At 61.7% G+C, this 18,598-nt stretch overlaps 1 protein-coding gene across 1 annotated transcript; it reads left to right on the top strand.

Moving 5' to 3' along the window:
- Positions 1–3,593: 3,593 nt before the first annotated feature.
- Positions 3,594–17,941, top strand: FBXL16 (F-box and leucine rich repeat protein 16). Its single transcript, XM_079321202.1, has 6 exons — positions 3,594–4,716; positions 13,009–13,719; positions 14,443–14,951; positions 15,250–15,334; positions 15,868–15,931; positions 16,681–17,941. Exons 2-6 carry the CDS (start codon positions 13,024–13,026, stop codon positions 16,827–16,829), a joined length of 1,503 nt encoding a protein of 500 aa, XP_079177328.1. The 5' UTR covers positions 3,594–4,716; positions 13,009–13,023; the 3' UTR covers positions 16,830–17,941.
- Positions 17,942–18,598: the final 657 nt, after the last annotated feature.

Genomic DNA, 18,598 nt, shown 5'->3' with positions numbered 1-18,598 from the left:
CCCCTGCCTGTATCCCCAGCGTGGCCGTGTCCCCTGGCCACCCCCTCCCTGTCCCTGGCTGGCGCAGGGGTGTTGTCCCCTTGGGACTGGGGAGGACTGGGGGGTTCCCGAAGCCGTTGGCCCTGCTGCGGGTCCGGAGCAGCTCCGGGCTCCCGCTCAGCCCCTCGGGCCGCTCGGGGATGCTCGGGCTCGCAGTGCCCTCTGGTGACCGCGGGCACGGCGGCGGGGAATCACCACCCCCGGGACAGGGGACCCGGGAGGGTTCGGTGCAGCTGGGGAAAAACGTCCCGCAGGGGAGCAGAACTTCAATTTATCCAGCAGGACCTGCCGAGAGCACCCGGTGCCTCCCCGTCCTGGGCAGGGACATCTCACAGCAGGCCGGGCTGCTGCAGCCTCGCTGGGCTCCCACAGCTCCTCCAGCTTCTCACCACCTCCCCCACAACGCGTTTCCTCCTTTTATCCAGTCTAAACTCCCCCTTTTCCAGCTGAAAACGCTTCCCCTTCTTCTGTCTCTACAGTTCCTGGAGAAAGCCTCTCTCTATCACTCTTCCAAGATCCCGTTAGTATCATTAGGATGCCAGAAGGTTTCCTCCAGGCTGGATGGCCCCAGCTCTCCCAGCCTTCCCCCACAAGCCAGGTTCTTCTGTGCCTGACCATCTCCATGTCCCCTCCGGATCCGCTCTGACTCATCCAGGATTGCTGTGTCCCAGACTCAGTGCTCCATGGCAGGAGCGCCCTGGCTGCTTCCTTTGCAATTTGATGATCCTGTCTCTGCTGGGTCACCCCAAAGTTTTTTCTTCCCCCCTCCTCCCTCCCCGCCGGGAGTTTCTGGCAGGTCCCTGGGGCATCCATGCTGCCCACAAAATGTCCTTGTGGGGTGGCTCTGGGCACCCTCCACGCTGTGCCATGGGTGGGTGATGGCATGGTCAGGGATGCTCCAGCCTAGGCTGTGCCCAGGGGCAAAACACCCTCCTGGAAAAGCAAAAAGGGGATTTGGGGCAGCTGGAACCTTGGAGGGCTGCTCAGAGGCTGGGGATCCCCAGCCTGTCCCCATCCAGCTTCCTATCCCCCCAGGCTGTGTGGGGAGCTCTCCCTCCCAGCCGAGCACCCGAAGGAGCTGCGGCTGTGGGAGGCACCCACCTTGTCTTTAAAAAATAACTCAGGAGCCACAGCTCAGCTCCCAGCCCATCCCTGGGGACGTGCAGGGACAACCCGAGCTCCTCTCCATGGAACCCAGCGGGCTCTGTCCTCTCTGAGTGTTCTCTCCCATCCAGATCCCCAGGCTGGTGTCCCTAAGAGTGGGAATGTGCCCTGGAAAGGCTTGGGGAGCTCAGGGAGCCGCTCAGGAGGGGTGCATGACTCAAGTTCCTCAAGGCAGGGCAAGGGTCCCTAACGGCAAGGTGGGGATCCCCAAAGCAAAGATGGGCCCCACATATCAAAGCAGGGGTATACATGGAAAGGAGGGGTCCCATGGCCAGGTGTGGGTCCCATGGCCAGGTGTGGATCTTATGGCAAGATGTGGGTCCCATGGAAAGGTATGGCTCTTATGGCAGGATGTGGATTCTACAGCAAGGTGTGGATCCTATGGCAAGGTGTGGATCCCATGGCCAGGTGTGGATCTTATGGCAAGGTGTGGATCTTATGGCAAGGTATGGATCCCATGGCAAGGTATGGATCCCATGGCAAGGTGTGGATCCTATGGCAAGGTGTGGATCCTATGGCAGGGTGTGGATGTTATGGCAGGGTGTGGATCCTATGGCAAGGTGTGGATCCCATGGCAAGGTGTGGATCCTATGGCAAGGTGTGGATCCCATGGCAAGGTGTGGGTCCACACAAGTGGAGAAGGTTTTTGTGAAAGGATGAGGCTCCCAGCAGCTGGAGAAGAGTCCTCATGGTTGGTTGAAAGCCCCCACAATAACATGAGGTTCCCCAGAGCGAGAAGAGGATCCAATGGTCCCTGCAGCAGTGTGACCATCCCCATGGCTCTGCGAGGGGCCCCACAGAAGCCTGGAAGTCCCCACATCCCCACCCACCCTCACCCACACGTGGCTTGGATGGGGGAAACCTGAGGGAGAATCAGATCCTCGGCAAGGAGGAGCTCTGAGCCCGGGGGTCACACAGAGGGGCTGAGCCCCGAGGGTCCCCGTGGCAGTGCCAGGGGGTGACCCCAGGCGGGACAGCCCCCCCTGCTGCCCATCACCGCCCCCCTCCCGCGGCGCAGCCGGGCCCCCGCGCCTGCATCCTGCGGGGCAGCGAATGGAGCTGCCTATTGATTCGCAACCCGGGCTAAAAATAACTTTCAACTCTTCATCCCGAGCTGTGAAAAATCCCCCATTGCTAGGCGACGGGTTACCGGGAGACAGCGGCGCTAGGCGACGGCGGTTGCTGCGGCGACGGCCCCCGGCGCACTGCGGTCCAGCGCGGCCACCGCCGCTCGGCGCACCGGCGGCGCTCCGGCCGCACGGCAGGGCTGGGCCCGGGCTCCCAGCGCCGCGGGGACAGGCTGGGTGCGAGCCCCGGCACCCCCGGGCCGCTGCCATGGGAGGGGAGCAGAGACGTCGCTTGGCTCTCGGCTGCTGGCCCCAGAGGGGGGGCACTGGTCACCATCCTCCTGGCGCTCAGGGGGGTGAACCCGTGGAGGGGGGAGCCAGGGGGGCTCAGGAGGGGTTGTGATGGTGACCTGTAGCTGCAGGGAGAAGTGGGGTGACCAGCACCCCACATCAGGAATCCAGGGTGTGGGTACCCCCTGGGCTGGTGGCACCCCAGCTCTATCCCCTTTCCCAGGGACACACACACACACACGGAGTCACCTCTTGCCCAAGGACTCCTCCTGTTGAAGGAGCTTTCAGCCTTCTTGGTATGAAAATGTCCCTAGCACATGGGGCCACAACAACTTGTCTCTTCTGAGCCCTGGAGGTGTCAGGGGTTAGTGACAATGGGCCAAGGTGAGCCAAAGGGACATCAGGGACATCCAGGGCTCCAGTGGCACTTGGCCTGCACTGGGTGCAGAGTGTGTCCCCAAGGGCTGGAGCACAACTCCTGCTTCCAGGCTGCTGCTGGTGAATTCCCCTGGAACAGCTCCTCATGGACCTGAGGGGACAGGGCACTGCTGAGTGGACACAGGACTGTGGGGAAAAGGACCTGCAGCTCCCCAGGCAATGGGGAAACACAGGACAGCTGGATGAGGCCACAGATCCACACATCCCTGCAGTCACTGTCCTCTCCAGCACCTTCTTCTGCACTTGTCACCCACTGGGCAGGGTGTGATAAGGGTGTGAGTGTGAGTGTGTGCACAGTCTCCTCCCCCAAGCCCCCTCCCAGCTGCCAGTGTGAAACCCAACCTGCCTTATAAATTATGGAGGCAGGAGCCAGGCGCTGGATCCAGCAGCTCCCTCAGCCTCCCCAGGGCCAGCTGGGCTGAGCTGGACCTGCTGCTCTCGTGGGGCCATGCCAGGGGAAGGCAGAGGGGATGGGGTGAAACGTGGCTGCTGACCAGTTCCTTCCAGTTTGGGAAGCAGTGGTGAAGCTGTATCCAAACTGGGGGTGCTGGGTGGGTGCTGAGCTGAGGGGTGCTGGGAAATGGGACAGCAATGGGACAATCCCCAGCAGGACACAGTGCCAGACATGGCTTGGGCAGGTGATTCCCCTCAGCATGTGGGCACAGTGTGCTGGGTGCCTGCTGCACCCCGGGGTGCTGGCAGGGGGTCAAATGTCACCGCTGTGCCCCAGGGGCTGTCAGCAGAGCCTGAGGTGGCTGCCGGGGCAAGCAGGGTCTGCAGCAGGATTTGCACCAAGATCTGCACCAAGATCTGCACCAGGATCTCCAGCCTGACATGCCCTGGTGGGGAGAGAGCCAGAGCAAGCATCTGTCTGTCCATCCAGCCTTCCATCCATCCCCTGTTCAGCCTTCCAACCCTCCCTCTCTTCATTTTTCCATTCACCCCATCCCTCCATCCCTTCCTCAACCCCTCTATCCATCCTTCCATCCTTCCATTTCTTCCTCCACCCCTCCATCCTTTCCTGTCACCAATCTTCCCTCCATTTCTTCATCCCTCCATCCTTATCTCTCCGTTCTTCCCTCCATCCCTCAGCCTCTCCATCCCTCCAGCCCTCCCTCCAGCCCTCCCTGCATCTCCCCATTCTTCCCTCCATTTTTCCACCCCTCCTTCGATCCTTCCGTCTCTCCATCCCCCCTCCATCCTTCCATCCCCCATCCTTCCACCCCTGCATTCCCCCACCCACCACCCCTCTCTCCCTGCACACCCAGCTGCCAGCCCAGCCCTGCCCGCACCCCCCGCACCATTCCCCGTGTCCCGCACCCTCACCTCGCCTCTCCCGCTGCCGCTGCTTTCCCAGCGCGCTCGGCTGTCGCTGCCGGTGACCGTGTCCCTTTAACAGCCTCCGCTGTGACACGCGTGTGCGTGTGTGCAAACGCGCGTGTGCGTGTGCTCCCAGCTCCCGCGGCTGGCTGGCAGCAGGGCCCCCCTTCTCCATCCCCCCGGATCCGGATCCGGCCCTATTCCCCCCCTCCACTCCCCGCTTATTTTTCCTGTTGTTTCGCGGGGTTGGGGCGGGGGCCGGGCGGGATCCGGCCCCTTTGCCAACGGGGATTTTTGGGGGGATTATTCGCCGTTTTCTTCCTGGTGGGATTTTTTGCTGCAACCGAAAGAAGACGGGCGCAAGGCATGGCATGAGCTTCGGGAGACAGGGCTGGAGGTAAGAGCCGCTCGGGAAAACCCTTTACCACACAAAGCCGGTGCAAGGGTCGGTGCCGATGCCGGGGTCGGTGCTGGTGCCCGTTCTACCGGTACCGATACCGGCACCGGCACCGCAACCACCCTTAGCTGCATCCCGCATCATGGAGCCGCGTTATATAACGGCGGCGGAGCCGGCCCGGCCCCGGGGCTCCCGGTCCGGTGGCCCCCCCTCCGCCCCCGCCTCCCGGTAGCTCAGCAGAGGATGGTGGTCGGCGTGACCCTCCCCCGCCCCAGTGATGCTGCCCCCTCCGGCCCCTTGGTTCGGGGAGGGGGTGGATGTGGGGGGGTGAGGTGATGTGTTATGTTTCCCCACCCCCCCCCCCCAGCATGGAAGAGCATCACCGGGTGGGTAAAGGCAGGTAAAGAGGGGATCAGGTGGATTCCGCGGGATGCAAGGCTACTCTGGGATGGGGGTGTAAGGACAGGGTCGCCCCAGTGTGGGCTTGATGTTTGCCCCCTTCCACCTCTGCTGCCAGCCTCTAAAATTCCTCTTGTCCTCCCTGGTGTCACCGTTGGCATCCCCGAGGCTGCACTCAAACATCCAAACACTCCAAAACCTTCGTGTGGCTTTCTGTGGATGCAGGGTGACACCAGCCAAGGGATGGGGGGACAGGGGCAGCCTCTCCCCATTCCCAGAACCCAGGGGATGGAGGGATGGCTGGGATGAGGCCGAAGGGGCTGAGCCCCACAGCAGGGTCCTGCAGAGCCCAGTACGGGGCCATGGATCTCCCATCAGTCCAAGATAGGAACAAGGAGTTTGTTTTGATGGTGTGGAGGCTGGGGATGGGCAGAGGGATCAGGTGTGGGCTGGGAACCAGGCAGACTCGACCCCCTGGAATGACTGGGGCTGAGCACAGCTGGGGGAAACTGAGGCACAGCAACCAGCTAGAGACCTCCAAGATCTTGGCCATGTGGAGGTGCAGGGGTGCCATGGGGCAGTGGGCTGAAGTGGCTCTGCCTCTTGGGCATCTGCCGGTGCTGGTGGGATGTGGCAGTGCCTGGGCAGGGGAGGCCAGAGCCTGGCAGTCCCTGCAGCAGGGATGCTCCTGGCAGACCCTCTCCATGCCCACCCTCTGCCCAGGGTCTGGGAGGTCTCGGGGCCCCTGCACAGCCCCTGAGGGGCTCAGGCTGGGAGCAGTGGGCACAGAGCAAGCACAGTGCCGTGCTGGCATCTCCCCTGCTCTGGAAGCTGGGTGCTGATTTCACTCCAGCTACCAGGAAGAGGGAGGGAGGTGGCTTTAGAGTGGGGAGGACTCACTCAAGCATCCATATTTAATGAGCTAGATATCTATTTTTCCCCGAGCTGGCTTCCCCCACATCGATCCCTTTGCATGCTCCCCTCCCTGTGCCAGCAGCTCCACGGCAGTGGGGAGCAGCAGGATGAGCATTCCTGGCAGTGGGACCCTCATGCCACCCCAAATCCTGCTCCTGGGGAAGGAGTGACCCTCACTTGGGCCAGGGTAAGGTGGGAGCAAGGAAAGGGTTCCCTTGTCCCCTCCAGTGGGGTCACAGCCATGTTGACCGTCCCACGAGGAGGTGGCCAGTCAGAAGGACAAGTGGATGCGAACACTTTGAGTTTGGAGGTTGGATCCTTCCCCTCTGCTCTGCAGATTTAAGCTGTGCCTGGCTCCTGCTCTGGCAGCTCCACAACAAAACCACATCATCCTGCCTGTGGCTGTTTCCCCATCTCCCATCTCCTTCTGCTCCCCAGAACGAGCAGCACCCAGAGAGTGGAAGGGGAATTTGGGAGGCGAGTGGGTGCTGGCAGTGTGGGAGGGAGCAGGATTGGGCGCGCGGGCGAGCAGAGCTCCTTTGGCAGCATCCCACCCCCTTCCAACCTCTGCCCACATGCCACGGGGACCAGCCACGTGTGCTGGGTGCTCCGGGGCTGCTGGCTCACGGGAGGAGCTGAGGGTTAAAGAGGAGAGTGTTTGGGGAGAGCATAGTTCAGCAGAAGCTGTTTCTCCAGGGTTTCTCCCTGCTGGAGGGGTGATCCATGCCAGATCTTGCACAGGGGAAGCAGGAGCAGGCTCAGGATGGTGCCTTTGCTTCCAGGAGCCATCTGATGGCTTTTGGAGCCCGTGCTGACATTTGGCACCCACAGCTCACTTCATCAAGGAGTGCCACGGTGGACACTGCCTGCCCTGGTGTCCCACCAGCCTCGTGCCAAGGCTTGTGGCTTGACCCCAACTCCAGCTTGACCCCAACCCCAGCTGCCAACCCCAATCCCAGCTGTTTGGCCCCAACCCCAGCTGCCATTCAGACCTCTGAGCTCAGGGGCAAAGAGGCATCAGTGCTTGTGTGGCTGTGGCTGTGTCTGAAGGGATGAAGGGTTTGGTTTTGCTGCTGTCCCAGCAGCACCTGAGGAGCACATCCACATCCTGTGCTGGAGCACAGCTCTCCTGGCTCCTCATGGCATCTTGCATTTCACCCCTTCCTAGGCCCAGGAGGGGCAGAGGGAAGGGCTGGGACACACTGGGAACTGTCACTGGGCTCTGGCTGGGCTTGTAGTGAGAGGAGGCCAGGCTGGGTAGGATCCAAGACACAAGGAGCTGCTCCCTCTTCTTGCCTCGGTCAGTGGAGAGCAGGGAGAAGCTTAAGCACGAGCATCCTTCTGTGGTGTGAAAGTCAAGATCTCCAGAGGAGGCTGGAGGGGAGGGGACCAGGGGTCCAGCTCTGCCTTGAATCTGTCCCTCCCGTGCTCCTTTTGGGTGGGCGATTCCTCCCAAGAGGACAAGGGGCTGCCTGGAAAAAGGAGAGAAGTCAGAATTTGCTGTCTTTGGAATACTGGGGGGTTTAGCAGAGAAGCTGAAAGCTGCTGCAGGAGGGGCTCAGTGGTCAGAGGGAACCCTGATGTGAGGAAGTTTTGCTTGGCCAGGCTTGGGGCTGGAGCTCTGCCTCCATGCTGAGGGCTGGGGGAACAGGAGCTGCATCCCCCAGTTCCCCCAGATAGGAGCTGGTCTCTCAGCAAAGCCCAAAGTGGTGGGGATCTGAGCAGAGCTTGGTGCTGGCACTTCAGCCAGCTTTTCCTGGGTCCCTGGGCATGAGGCTGACCCTGCAAAGCCTGAGCCTGACCTTTGGGAAGGCTGTGGGACCTGAGAGATTGCAGTGCTGGGGGTTCCTACCATGACAGCTCTGCTGCTTGGCCATGAGCTGCAAGACCCAGCAGTGGATTCAGCAGCAGTCCCTAGCAATGGCACTCAAAGCAGTCATCTTCCCAGCCCCTCCTAGGCCTTTTTGCCTACTGGAAGGGGGAGATGAGATCTTTGGCATCGTTGGGAGCCATCAAGGGAATGGGAAAGCTGCTCTCATCCCTTGGGTCTCCCCAGGAGCTCTCAGGGCAGCCCCAGGAGGGAGTTTCCCAGCTCCCATCACACAAGCAGCAGGTCTCCAGAGCCAGGTAGAGAGGCAAGGCCCTTCCCTACTGAGCATTCCTGGACTGTGCAGCAAGGAAAAGGCAGTACTGAGCTTGGAGCTGTGCTCTGAGCCTCTCTCCCAGCTCACCTGTGTGAGTGCTGAGCCTGGGAGCTCAAACCCAGCTGTAAACACACACACACAGAGGTACTGCATCTCCCTACCCAAACACTGCTCCTCCATCTCCGGGGGAGCCAGTGGCTTCTGCAGAGTCTTTAGCGGCTCCTCTGCATTGCTGGGGTGACCCGAGCGCTCTGAAGAGACCCAGCCTCGGGGGTCGGCGGTGGCACAACCACTGCTCACAGAACTGGCAGTGTTCCGACCCGGTGGGATCAGAGCAGGAGGCAGCTGCACGGCACGGAGCTCTGCAGCGGGAGGTGTTTATCGCAGGTTCTGCCCCCCAGGCAGGAGCCTCGCTGAGCCGGGGCCCCTCGCAGAGCCTCGGCAGCCTCGGGAAGCTCATCCCCTCAGGAGCGCTGGACAAAAGCCTCGGCTGCGTGCTCCGCCACGGCGCTCCGTGTCGGGTGTGTTTTCCCCGCCTGTAGAGCAACTTGATTTGCTGCATTAGTAAAAATAGACGGGCTAATGAATTCAGCTGATGCAACCCCGGGCGCGCGTGCACGCGGCGGCTCCGGCAGAGTGTGAGCGTGTGCGAGCCGGGGCACCCCCCCTCCGCGGGGCCCTGCGTGTCCGTGTGTCCGTCCGCACACCCCCGCGAGTGCGTGAGTGTGTGCCGGCAGCCGGGAGTGAGGGCTGCTCGCTGCCGCACCGCTCTGCCACCGGAGCAGCCCTGGGTCCTGGCAGGGCAATAACAAAGCTCCGAGGGGAGCTGGGGGGCAGCGCGGGGGCTGCAGGGACCCGGTGAGGGAACAGCAGGATCTCACGGGGAGTTTGTGCGGCAATCATGCGTTCTCTCAGGGATCTGGCAGGGCAGTAGCAGACCTACACAGGAGCCTGCTGGGTTATAGCAGGATCTCTGACAAGAATCTGTTGGAGCAATACTGGAGGTTCGCAGGGCCCTGGAGGGGTGGTGTAGGTTTCTTTACAAGGACCCGGTGTGGCAGGGGTGGATCCTCGCAGGGACGCTGGCGTGGTGTCCCTGCGAGTGTCGCTGGCCGCGGTGCTGACCGGCACAGCTGTCCGTGGTGCTGACCCTGGCACAGTCACTGCCCACCGTGCTGACCAGCACAGTCACTGTCCGTGATGCTGACCGTGGTGCTGTCCGTGGTGCTGACCAGCACAGCCGCTGTCCATGGTGCTGACCAGCACAGTCACTGCCCACCGTGCTGAACAGCACAGCTGCCCATGGTGCTGACCGGCACTGCCGCTGTCCGCGGTGCTGACTCCGACAGGGCCGGGGACTCCCACACCGTCCAGTCCGGGATCTCCCGTGGCCTCCAGTGCAGCTGACACGGAGCCCTCTGTAGGCTCCAAGCCCTGCTGTCCCAGATCTCAGCCCTGATCCCTGGATAACTGTCTGATTCAGGAGCCAGGGATCTCCATGCAGGGAGGCACTAACAGGGTGATTGATGGCCCTGCCCTACTCTTAAGGCCCTCATCCCTCGTCACTACCACGTGGAAATAGTAAACTCGCCAGCAGTTTGGACAAGCTCTGTCTTCCGGGTAGTTTCCATCCTGTTCATCCCAGCATCCTCATTGTCTGTGCAATGTTTTGGTGACAGGCTCTTAGACCCCAGCTTTCTTCTCTCTCCCTGCGTCAAATCCGCCCCTCACCACTGCATCATCACTTACCGTGGGTGACAAACCCTCCTGAACAGAGTGACTTCTCTGGCAGTGACGTATCCTGTGAAATGTGCACCCTGGAGTGGATTCAGGAGACTGAAGGACTTTGACCTTTGCTTTTGTCAGGTTTTCTTCCACTGGGCTGGGAGATGGCTCTCCACTCCTGGGAGATGCTCCCCATGAGAGAGCAAAGGGGGGCTGTGGCAGAGAGGGGTTGAAAATCTGGGCCCTTCCTGTGGGATCCCAGAGCAAGGGTTGTACAGAGCACTGAACAATCCTGATGATGGTGATGATGGTGTGCTTGGCCCAGTCATGCATTCTGCAAACAGCGAGATGACAGGGAGAAGGGAAAAGGACAAATCTCCGCTCTCTTGCTCTTTGAAGTAGCCAAAAAGCATAAGGAGGTGTTCATGGAGCTGCTGGAACATCAGGGAGGGTGTGTGCAATGTGGACTCAGTCCTGGCTGCAGGAACTGCGAGGCTGCCTGGCTGCAGGCTGGGGCTTTCCTGTGGCACAGGAGGGCAGATGCCAGCACTGTCCCTTGGTGCCAGAGATGGCGGCTATTGGAACCACTCCCCTTCCCAGCCCGTGGCCCCAGCACACCTTCTCCACACTGGGGTCCTTCCTCAAGCACAGTTCCACACCTGGGGGTGGTAGGAACACCCAAATTCTTGCCTGCTCATCTCCTCAGAGAGAAATGCCTGCCTGGCTTTCCCCCAGCTGTCTGGATCCTCCTGTGCTCAGAGGCTTGAATCTCTGTCCATCTTTCTATTTGAAGTGACTTCCCAGCTCACTCAAGTTTCAGGATTTCTGTGCTCTGGACAGGCAGCCTGAGCGCCCTGGGCAGAGGGGACCTGGCTCAGCTTTCCAAGGCAGGAGTGGGAAAGCTGCTGAGTCCACTGAGCTCCCCTGAGCTCGGCCTCGGGGACCAGCCAAGCACTGAGCTGCTTGGATGTGGTGCCAAAACCTCCTGCTGGCTGCGTGTGAGTCCGGCAACTTGTCATCATCTGTCTCCTCCTGTGACTGTCCCCTTGGGCTCCCGAGGCCCAGGGCTGTCCCTGTGCCACCACCTGTCCTCTTCTTGGGAGCAACCAACGTGCCCAGGGGCTTGGTTCCACAGCACCAGCCTCTCCGTGCCACCTGGTAATTATTTCTTTGGATTGGTGCTCTGTGGCTGTGTGAGACACCCCGGTGCACGTTCTGTTTACTTCCCTAATTGCTGCCAAGAATCGAGCCGCTGGTTTCGAGTTTCTCTCTTCTCCCCCCTCCCCTTCTGCTTTCAAGCGAGTTTAACACATGTCCAAGCATGGGCGGCCCAGCTCTGCTGTTGGGCAGCGTGAGCGGAGGCAGCAGCGGCTGATCCAAGCCGGGAGTGGCGCCAGGCTGTCTGCACAGGGCTGGGCTGGTCCCCAGAGGCTGCATCTCGCCGGGACGCTGCCACCGAGCCGGGCTGTCTGCTGGCACTGCCAGCCCCGTCCCACGGCCCCACTGTGCTGGGAACACTGTGCTCGGGAGATGCCGTGTGCCCTGCATCCCGTGGGCTTTTCCAGATGTGCCATCGGCAACTGACTGCACTTCTGAGCTATTTTTTGATTGGTTGCTCCCTCCTTGACTGCTCCAGGAGAGCTGGATGAGGCCAGGGATGCTGTGAGGGTGAAAGGGATGGGCTGGGGGCAGCAGAGGGTCTAGGCTGCATCCTGCTTCCAGGCTGCATGGAGCACCCTCAGAGGCCACAGAGCTTGGCCATGCACGAGGATACTCTTCCCTCAGTGCATCTCCATCAGGGCTTGACCTTCTCCATCCCAAATCAAGCAGCTATAACAATTCCCTTGCTTTAATCTTGGGTCTGGGAGGAGCTGGCAGGCAAGAAGGTCCTCATTTTCTGTTCACTGATGGATGGATGTACCAACCACCCCTTGGGGCTTCAGGGCCAGGTCCCTGTCCCCTGCTCCATGCACTGGAAGCTGCATTCCCATGCTTCAGCTCCTTGTCATCCCAGGGATTGCCAGGATCAGCTTTTTGGCAGGGCTTGACATGGCATTGGCACAGGGGGTGCGGGCAGGGCAGGCAGCAGTTGGGCAGGGCCCTGAGCCAGGCCCAGACTGGGCAGGGGGAGGGGGCTGAACCCCATCAATAATTCACCTCCATATTTATAGAGGGAAATGCACTGAATAATGGATGGCGGGTGCGGTGGGGCCGTTGGGAAGCCGCCCTTGCTGCCACTGCAATATTTATTGGCCTGGTTTGCTGGGTGCTGCCCGGCTGCCTCAGGGCTCCACGAGCATCAGCGGCACCGTGGCTGGCACAGGCGGCTGCTGAGTGCTTGGCTGGCATGGTGGGCACAGGCAGCTCTGCTCCTCTGCCTCTGCCTGCTCCTCTCCAAAAAAATGCACTGGGGGCTGGAGCCCCTCTGCTCTGGAGCCAGGCTGGGAGAGCTGGGGGTGCTCGCCTGGAGAAGAGAAGGCTCCAGGGACACCTCAGAGCCCCTTCCAGGGCATAAAGGGGCTCCAGGAGAGCTGGAGAGGGACTGGGGCCAAGGGATGGAGGGACAGGACACAGGGAATGGCTTCCCACTGCCAGAGGGCAGGGATGGATGGGATGTTGGGAAGGAATTGCTCCCTGGGAGGGTGGGAAGCCCCTAGCACAGGGTGCCCCTGGATCCCTGGCAGTGCCCAAGACCAGGTTGGAGCAATCTGGGCTAGGGGGAGGTGTCTCTGCCCATGGCATTGATGTGGAATGAGATGGGCTTTGAGGTCCCTTCCAGTCCAATCCAGTCTGTGGACCCTTCTCCATCTCCCATTGACCATGTTAGATTCTAGGCTCAGAGAGGGATGTGAATGTCCAGGGACAAATCCCCATCCATCCCTCATCACAGGGGGACGCCAGGCCCATGCAGCTTATGGGAGGACCGTGCTCTACGTCCCAGACATGTTCCCTCTGTGGCTGTGCCCGGCAGCCCTGCACCACCTGGTCCCATGTGCCATCCTGCTCAGGGACCCTCAGGACCCTCCCCCCTCACTGGTGCCACCACCTCCCCCATCCATGGCCACCCTCACTAGACCCAAGCCCCTCACCCCACACCCCTGTGTTACAGAGAGACCCGTGGAAGATGTCGAACCCGAGAAACGGCGACACCAAGCCCCCATGTTTGCCCCGCAATGGACTGGTGAAGATCCCCACGCAACCCAACGGCCTCGACTCCGCCAGCATCACCAAAGGCACCCCTGCCGTGAAAAACCGCCTGTGCCAGCCTTCCTCCGTGCCTGCCATCCTCAGCCCGGCCTTAGCCCACCGCAGCGACCTGCCCATCCCCAGCCTGGCCTCCCCGCTCTCCTTGGCCACTCTGGCCAGCGTCTCCTCCCCTCCCGGCGCTTCCCTGGTGGGACTGAACGCCAGCGAAGGCTCGGAGCAGCCCTCCCCGGAGCGGCTGCCGGGCTCGCCCTCGGAGAGGCAGCTGGCGGTGGACGAGAAGATCCTCAACCGCTTGTTCTGGTACTTTTCGGCGTGCGAGAAGTGCGTGCTGGCGCAGGTGTGCAAGGCATGGCGGCGGGTGCTCTACCAGCCCAAGTTCTGGGTGGGCTTGACGCCTGTCCTGCACACCAAAGAGCTCTACAACATCCTGCCTGGTGGAGAGAAGGAGTTCGTCAGCCTGCAGGGCTTTGCCGTCCGCGGCTTCGATGGCTTCTGCCTCGTGGGAGTCTCTGACCTGGACATTTGTGAGTTCATTGACAACTACCCCCTCTCCAAGAAGGGGGTCAAGTCCATGAGCCTTAAGAGGTCGACCATCACAGATGCAGGGTTGGAGGTAGGTGACTCTGCTGAAGTGACCGGGGTAGCTGAGGTGTGTTGGTGGTTGGTCAGTCTTGGTGGCCTTGGGGACATACATGTGAGCAGAGCTGTCACTGGTCACAGGGAAGGAGCAGGCAGGTGGCATGGCCATCCCACAGGTGCTGGCAGGACTGGGATACCCTGCCAGTGGGATGGGTACAGCCTGTGCAGGGTCAGGAGGCTGTCAGGGCTTCATCCCTGCTGCCAGGTGAGGTGGCCATGCTGGGCAGTGATGTGGCAGTGGGTGACAAGCAGGGCTCTGGGAATGGGACACTCCTGCTCCCCAACAAGGGGCTGAGGGTCAGATAGAGGTGGAGCAATTCAGGGGGCTGGGCAAGGTTCCTACTGAGATCCCAAGGCCATACACAGCACCAGCTGCTCCGTGGGCACATCTCACCCCAGCAGCTCCTGTGCTGGGAGCAGGCATCAATCCTGACCTGCCAGCAGCACCTGGGACAGTGTTGGGGCTGCACCCAGGGGTCCCTGCCTGTCCCCTCCCATTCTCCACTGGAGATGGTGTGTCCTAAGGCAGGCGTTGAGCCCATGCCAGGGAGGTCCCAGGGAGAAGACTGGACCCAGGCAAGACTGGGAGCAGCAGGAAGAGCCACAGGGGGCTCAGAGGGAGCCAGGGTGGGGACACAGGGTTATACAAGGATGGGTGGCAGTGCCCAGCATGGCCTGACCCCCTGCCCCTCGGCAGGTGATGCTGGAGCAGATGCAGGGCGTGGTGCGGCTGGAGCTGTCAGGCTGCAACGACTTCACGGAGGCCGGGCTGTGGTCCAGCCTCAACGCCCGCATCACGGCGCTGAGCGTCAGCGACTGCATCAACGTGGCCGACGACGCCATCGCCGCCATCTCGCAGCTCCTGCCCAACCTCACCGAGCTCAACCTGCAAGCCTACCACGTGACGGACACGGCGCTCGCCTACTTCACCGCCAAGCAGGGCTACACCACCCACACCCTGCGCCTCAACTCCTGCTGGGAGATCACCAACCACGGCGTGGTCAACATGGTGCACAGCCTGCCCAACCTGAGCGTCCTCAGCCTCTCGGGCTGCTCCAAGGTGACGGATGATGGTGTGGAGCTGGTGGCCGAGAATCTGAGGAAGCTGCGCAGCCTCGACCTGTCCTGGTGCCCCCGCATCACCGACATGGCCCTGGAGTACATCGCCTGCGACCTGCACAAGCTGGAGGAGCTGGTGCTCGACAGGTAAAGGGCTGTGCCGAGCCGTGCCGTGCCACGTTGAGCCATGCCAGGCCATGCCATGCCATGCTAAGCTATGCCAAGCCATGCCAAGTCATGCCATACCATGCTGAGCCATGCCGTGCATGCCATGCGATCCCATTCCATACCGAGCTGTGCTGTGCCATGTCACCCCATGACAAACCATGCCGTGCCAAGCCGTGCCATGCTGAGCCATGCTGGAAGCAGAGGGTGCAGCATGAGGGCCATGGTTTGGGGACACCCATGGGTTACCAGCTGGCCCTGACACCCCGTGTCCCGGCAGGTGCGTGCGGATCACCGACACCGGCCTCAGCTACCTGTCCACCATGTCATCCCTGCGGAGCCTCTACCTGCGCTGGTGCTGCCAGGTAGGTGTGGAACACAGCTGTGCCTGTCCTGACTCAGCACGGCAGAGAGGGCATGGTGGCACCTCCCCGGGGATGGGCCATGAGCTCAGAGGGCTCCCGGGGCTGGCTGAAGACCCCAAGATTTAGCGCCAGGAAGCAGAGAGCTCCTGTGAGCTCAGCAGGACTCGGCCCTGGCACCCTGACCCTGCATCCTTGCCCTGGCACCTGTACCCCAGACCCAGTGCCCTGCTGCAGCACTAGACTCCCTGCCCTGCCTCCCTGCTCCCTGTTGCACAACCCAGACCCAGTACCCCAGCCCTGCACCCAAAATTCTGCCCCAGCATCCTGCTGCAATATCCCACATCCTGCTGAAGCTCCCCTCTCCAGCACCCTATCCCATCACAGTTTCCTGCCCCAGCACACTGCCCCAGCATCCTGCACCCTGCTTCAGGTTCCCAGCCCTAGCACTCAGTTCCCTACCCCAGCTCAGCTGAGCCCTGGTGCTGTGGTTGTCCCCACTGTCCTCCTCATCCCCTTCCCATCTTCTTTTCCAGGTGCAGGATTTTGGCCTGAAGCACCTCCTGGGCATGGGCAGCCTGCGCCTCCTCTCGCTGGCAGGTGAGACCCTCACCCTGCTACCAGGGACCAGAGACCCCAATGGGTCTGGGGAGGCACAGGGTATGGGGACAGAGAGCCCTGGGGACAGCCAGCATTCCCCCAAGCCAGCAGGCACATGCACCAAGTCCAGCTTTTGTGGAAAGATCCACAACTGGGCTCTTGGGATGCTGTGTTTTCTGAGGTGGTGGTGTTTTGGGAGCTACGTTTTTGGGATTCAAGTTTTTCAGGGTGTTGGTGTTTGAGGAGCTGTTCTGGAGGACAATCTCTTTTGGGGTGCTTTTTTTTTTTTTTAATACCTTTTTTTAGGCTAACTTTGGGGTGCAGGTGTTTTAGGTGTTGTTTTTTGGGGTGCTGGTGTTGGAGCACTATTTTTTAGCATGCTTGGTTTTCTGGGTTCTGATGGGGTTTTGTGCACACTAATTTTGATGGCCTTGGTATTTTGGGGTGCTGATGCTTTAAGGTACTGATTTTTGTGTGCATTTTTGAATGCTGGGTTTTTTGGATGCTGATATTTTGGATGGGGTTTTTTTTTGAGTGTTGGGGATTTTGGGTTACTTTATTTTAGCGTGCTGGTTATTTTGGGTGTGGTGAGTTTTGAGATGCTGGGATTTTGAGGTCTGATCCTTTGTTCCTTTTGGGGTGATTTTGGTGTTTTGGGATTTGGGTACCTTTGAGATGCTGTATTTTGGGATGCTAATTTTTGAGGGGCGCTGTGTTCTATGCTGACAGTGCACCCTGTCTCCTTGCAGGCTGCCCCTTGCTGACCACCACGGGGCTGTCGGGGCTGGTGCAGCTGCAGGAGCTGGAGGAGCTGGAACTCACCAACTGCCCCGGGGCCACCCCGGAGCTCTTCAAGTACTTCTCCCAGCACCTCCCGTGCTGCATGGTGATCGAGTAGCCCGGACCCGGCCGCCCGCTCCCGCGCCCACCCCGGCCGCCACCGCCCACCCCATCTCCCTCCGGCTGCTGGGGGATTCGAGAGACGCCCCCGATTCCAACCGAGCCCGGACATCCCCCGCATCGACGCCCCCGAGGGACGCGGGGCTCCGGGGGGAGATGGGGGAAGGCGTCGCCCCCGGCCGGAGCCCCCCCCGGGTACCATGTAAATTCCCCCCACGCCGCCGCCATCGCCCGTGCTCCTCCCGGTGTCCTGCCAATCCCTTCCGGACAGACCAACGGACATCAAGGAAGCCCAAAGTGGGAAGGCGACGCTGTGTGACCCCCCCCGCCCCGGCCGCATCCTGCTCCCCCCCGCTCCGGTGCCGAGCGGGAACACGGCCCCGCCACCAAGGATGCTCCTGGGGACCAAAGGATGCTCCCAGGGGTGGGCGAGAGGAGGATGCTTATTTTGGGGTGGCGGCGGAGGCTGGATGGGTCCCCTCACGCCCCCGGAGCGGGTCACCGAGCTCACACACCCCCCCACCCCCGTGCTGCGTGTCCCCTCCAGCCCCCAGCCCTGCCTTTGGGGCACATTCTCCCGGTGAATAGGATGTCCCTCTCCGCCCGCCCGCCGCCCTCGCATGCTCGCTTGCTTCAGTCTCGTGCTACGGCAGGTTTGGGGTACCCCGGGGGACGGTGACAAGTGGCAGCCCCCACCGAGCCCCTCCACGCGGATCCTGCCCCGCAAGCCGGGCTCTCCTGGCGAGCATCCCCCGCCGCCCTGGGCACCTCACTGCAGCCCGTGGGGCTGTGGGGGTGATGCCAACTCCGAGGAGTCACCCATCCGTCTGGGATGGGACATCCCGGGGGACCAGGGCCAGGTCTGAGCCACCGCGGCGACACCGGCAGCACAGAGAGACGACAGGAGGTGGCACCTAGGACACACTGCCAGCGCTCTTCCAGTTGAAAAGCCATCGCCCCGAAGCGGGGGACCGGGGGGACCCCTGGGCTGAGCCGGAATGGCACCGAGCCGGCGGGGGCTGCGGTGCCCAGGGGCCCAGCGCGGGAGGGGCTCGGTGGCCGCCCCGGGGCATTGCCCGCGCCACGCCAGCGGGAGGAGTGTGGGCATGGACGTGGGCACGGACACGGGATGGGCACGGACACGGACACGGACACGGACACGCTTTCGGTTTGTTTTGCCTTTGTACCGGCCGGGAAGGAACTGCTGCACCAACCGCCGCCTCCGCTCCCTCCTTTGTCCGAAACGCCCCTTTCTGAGCCCAAAACGGCACAAAGGCCCTCGTGGCCCTGGAAGGGGCTTTGGGAGTCCCCGGGGCTGCGGACAGGGTGGCACTGCTGGGTCCCGGACCCCCCTGGCACGGGGGTGGGGGGCTGCCTGCACCCCCAACCCCAGCAGTGTCCCTGGACACGGGGGACAGCAGCACTAGAGGGTCCCCCCACTCCTGCAGGTGACAGCAGCAGTTTTGGGGTGCCATAGCCCTGCACTGGTCCCAGGTTACCCTGACAGCTCCCACACCCTCCTCTGCATCCCCATGGCAGTGGTTCCCATACCCCTGCACCTCTACTCCCCCTGTGCACCCCTGCATCCCTCCAGTGCATCTCTACACCACCAATGCACCTCATATCCTCTCAGCACTCTTATTTCCCACCCTGCAGCCTGACCCACAAAGCACCCACAGAGCCCTGACCCCCATTTATCCCCCTGCTTCCCCACCCCTCGTTCACCCACATCCCTCTGGCACCCCCAAATGCACACCGTACCACCTG

Source organism: Erithacus rubecula (assembly GCF_903797595.1).
Source record: "Erithacus rubecula genome assembly, chromosome: 17".
Classification (NCBI taxonomy): Eukaryota; Metazoa; Chordata; class Aves; order Passeriformes; family Muscicapidae; genus Erithacus; species Erithacus rubecula.
This window is presented reverse-complemented; position numbering and strand designations above follow the sequence as displayed.

Coding starts and splice junctions, on each gene's coding strand:
- FBXL16 (XM_079321202.1), top strand. CDS start 13,024: ATGTCGAACCCGAGAAACGGCGACACCAAGCCCCCATGTTTGCCCCGC. Junction 15,335..15,867: donor ACCTGCGCTGGTGCTGCCAG/GTAGGTGTGGAA, acceptor CTTCTTTTCCAG/GTGCAGGATTTTGGCCTGAA. Junction 15,932..16,680: donor GCGCCTCCTCTCGCTGGCAG/GTGAGACCCTCA, acceptor GTCTCCTTGCAG/GCTGCCCCTTGCTGACCACC.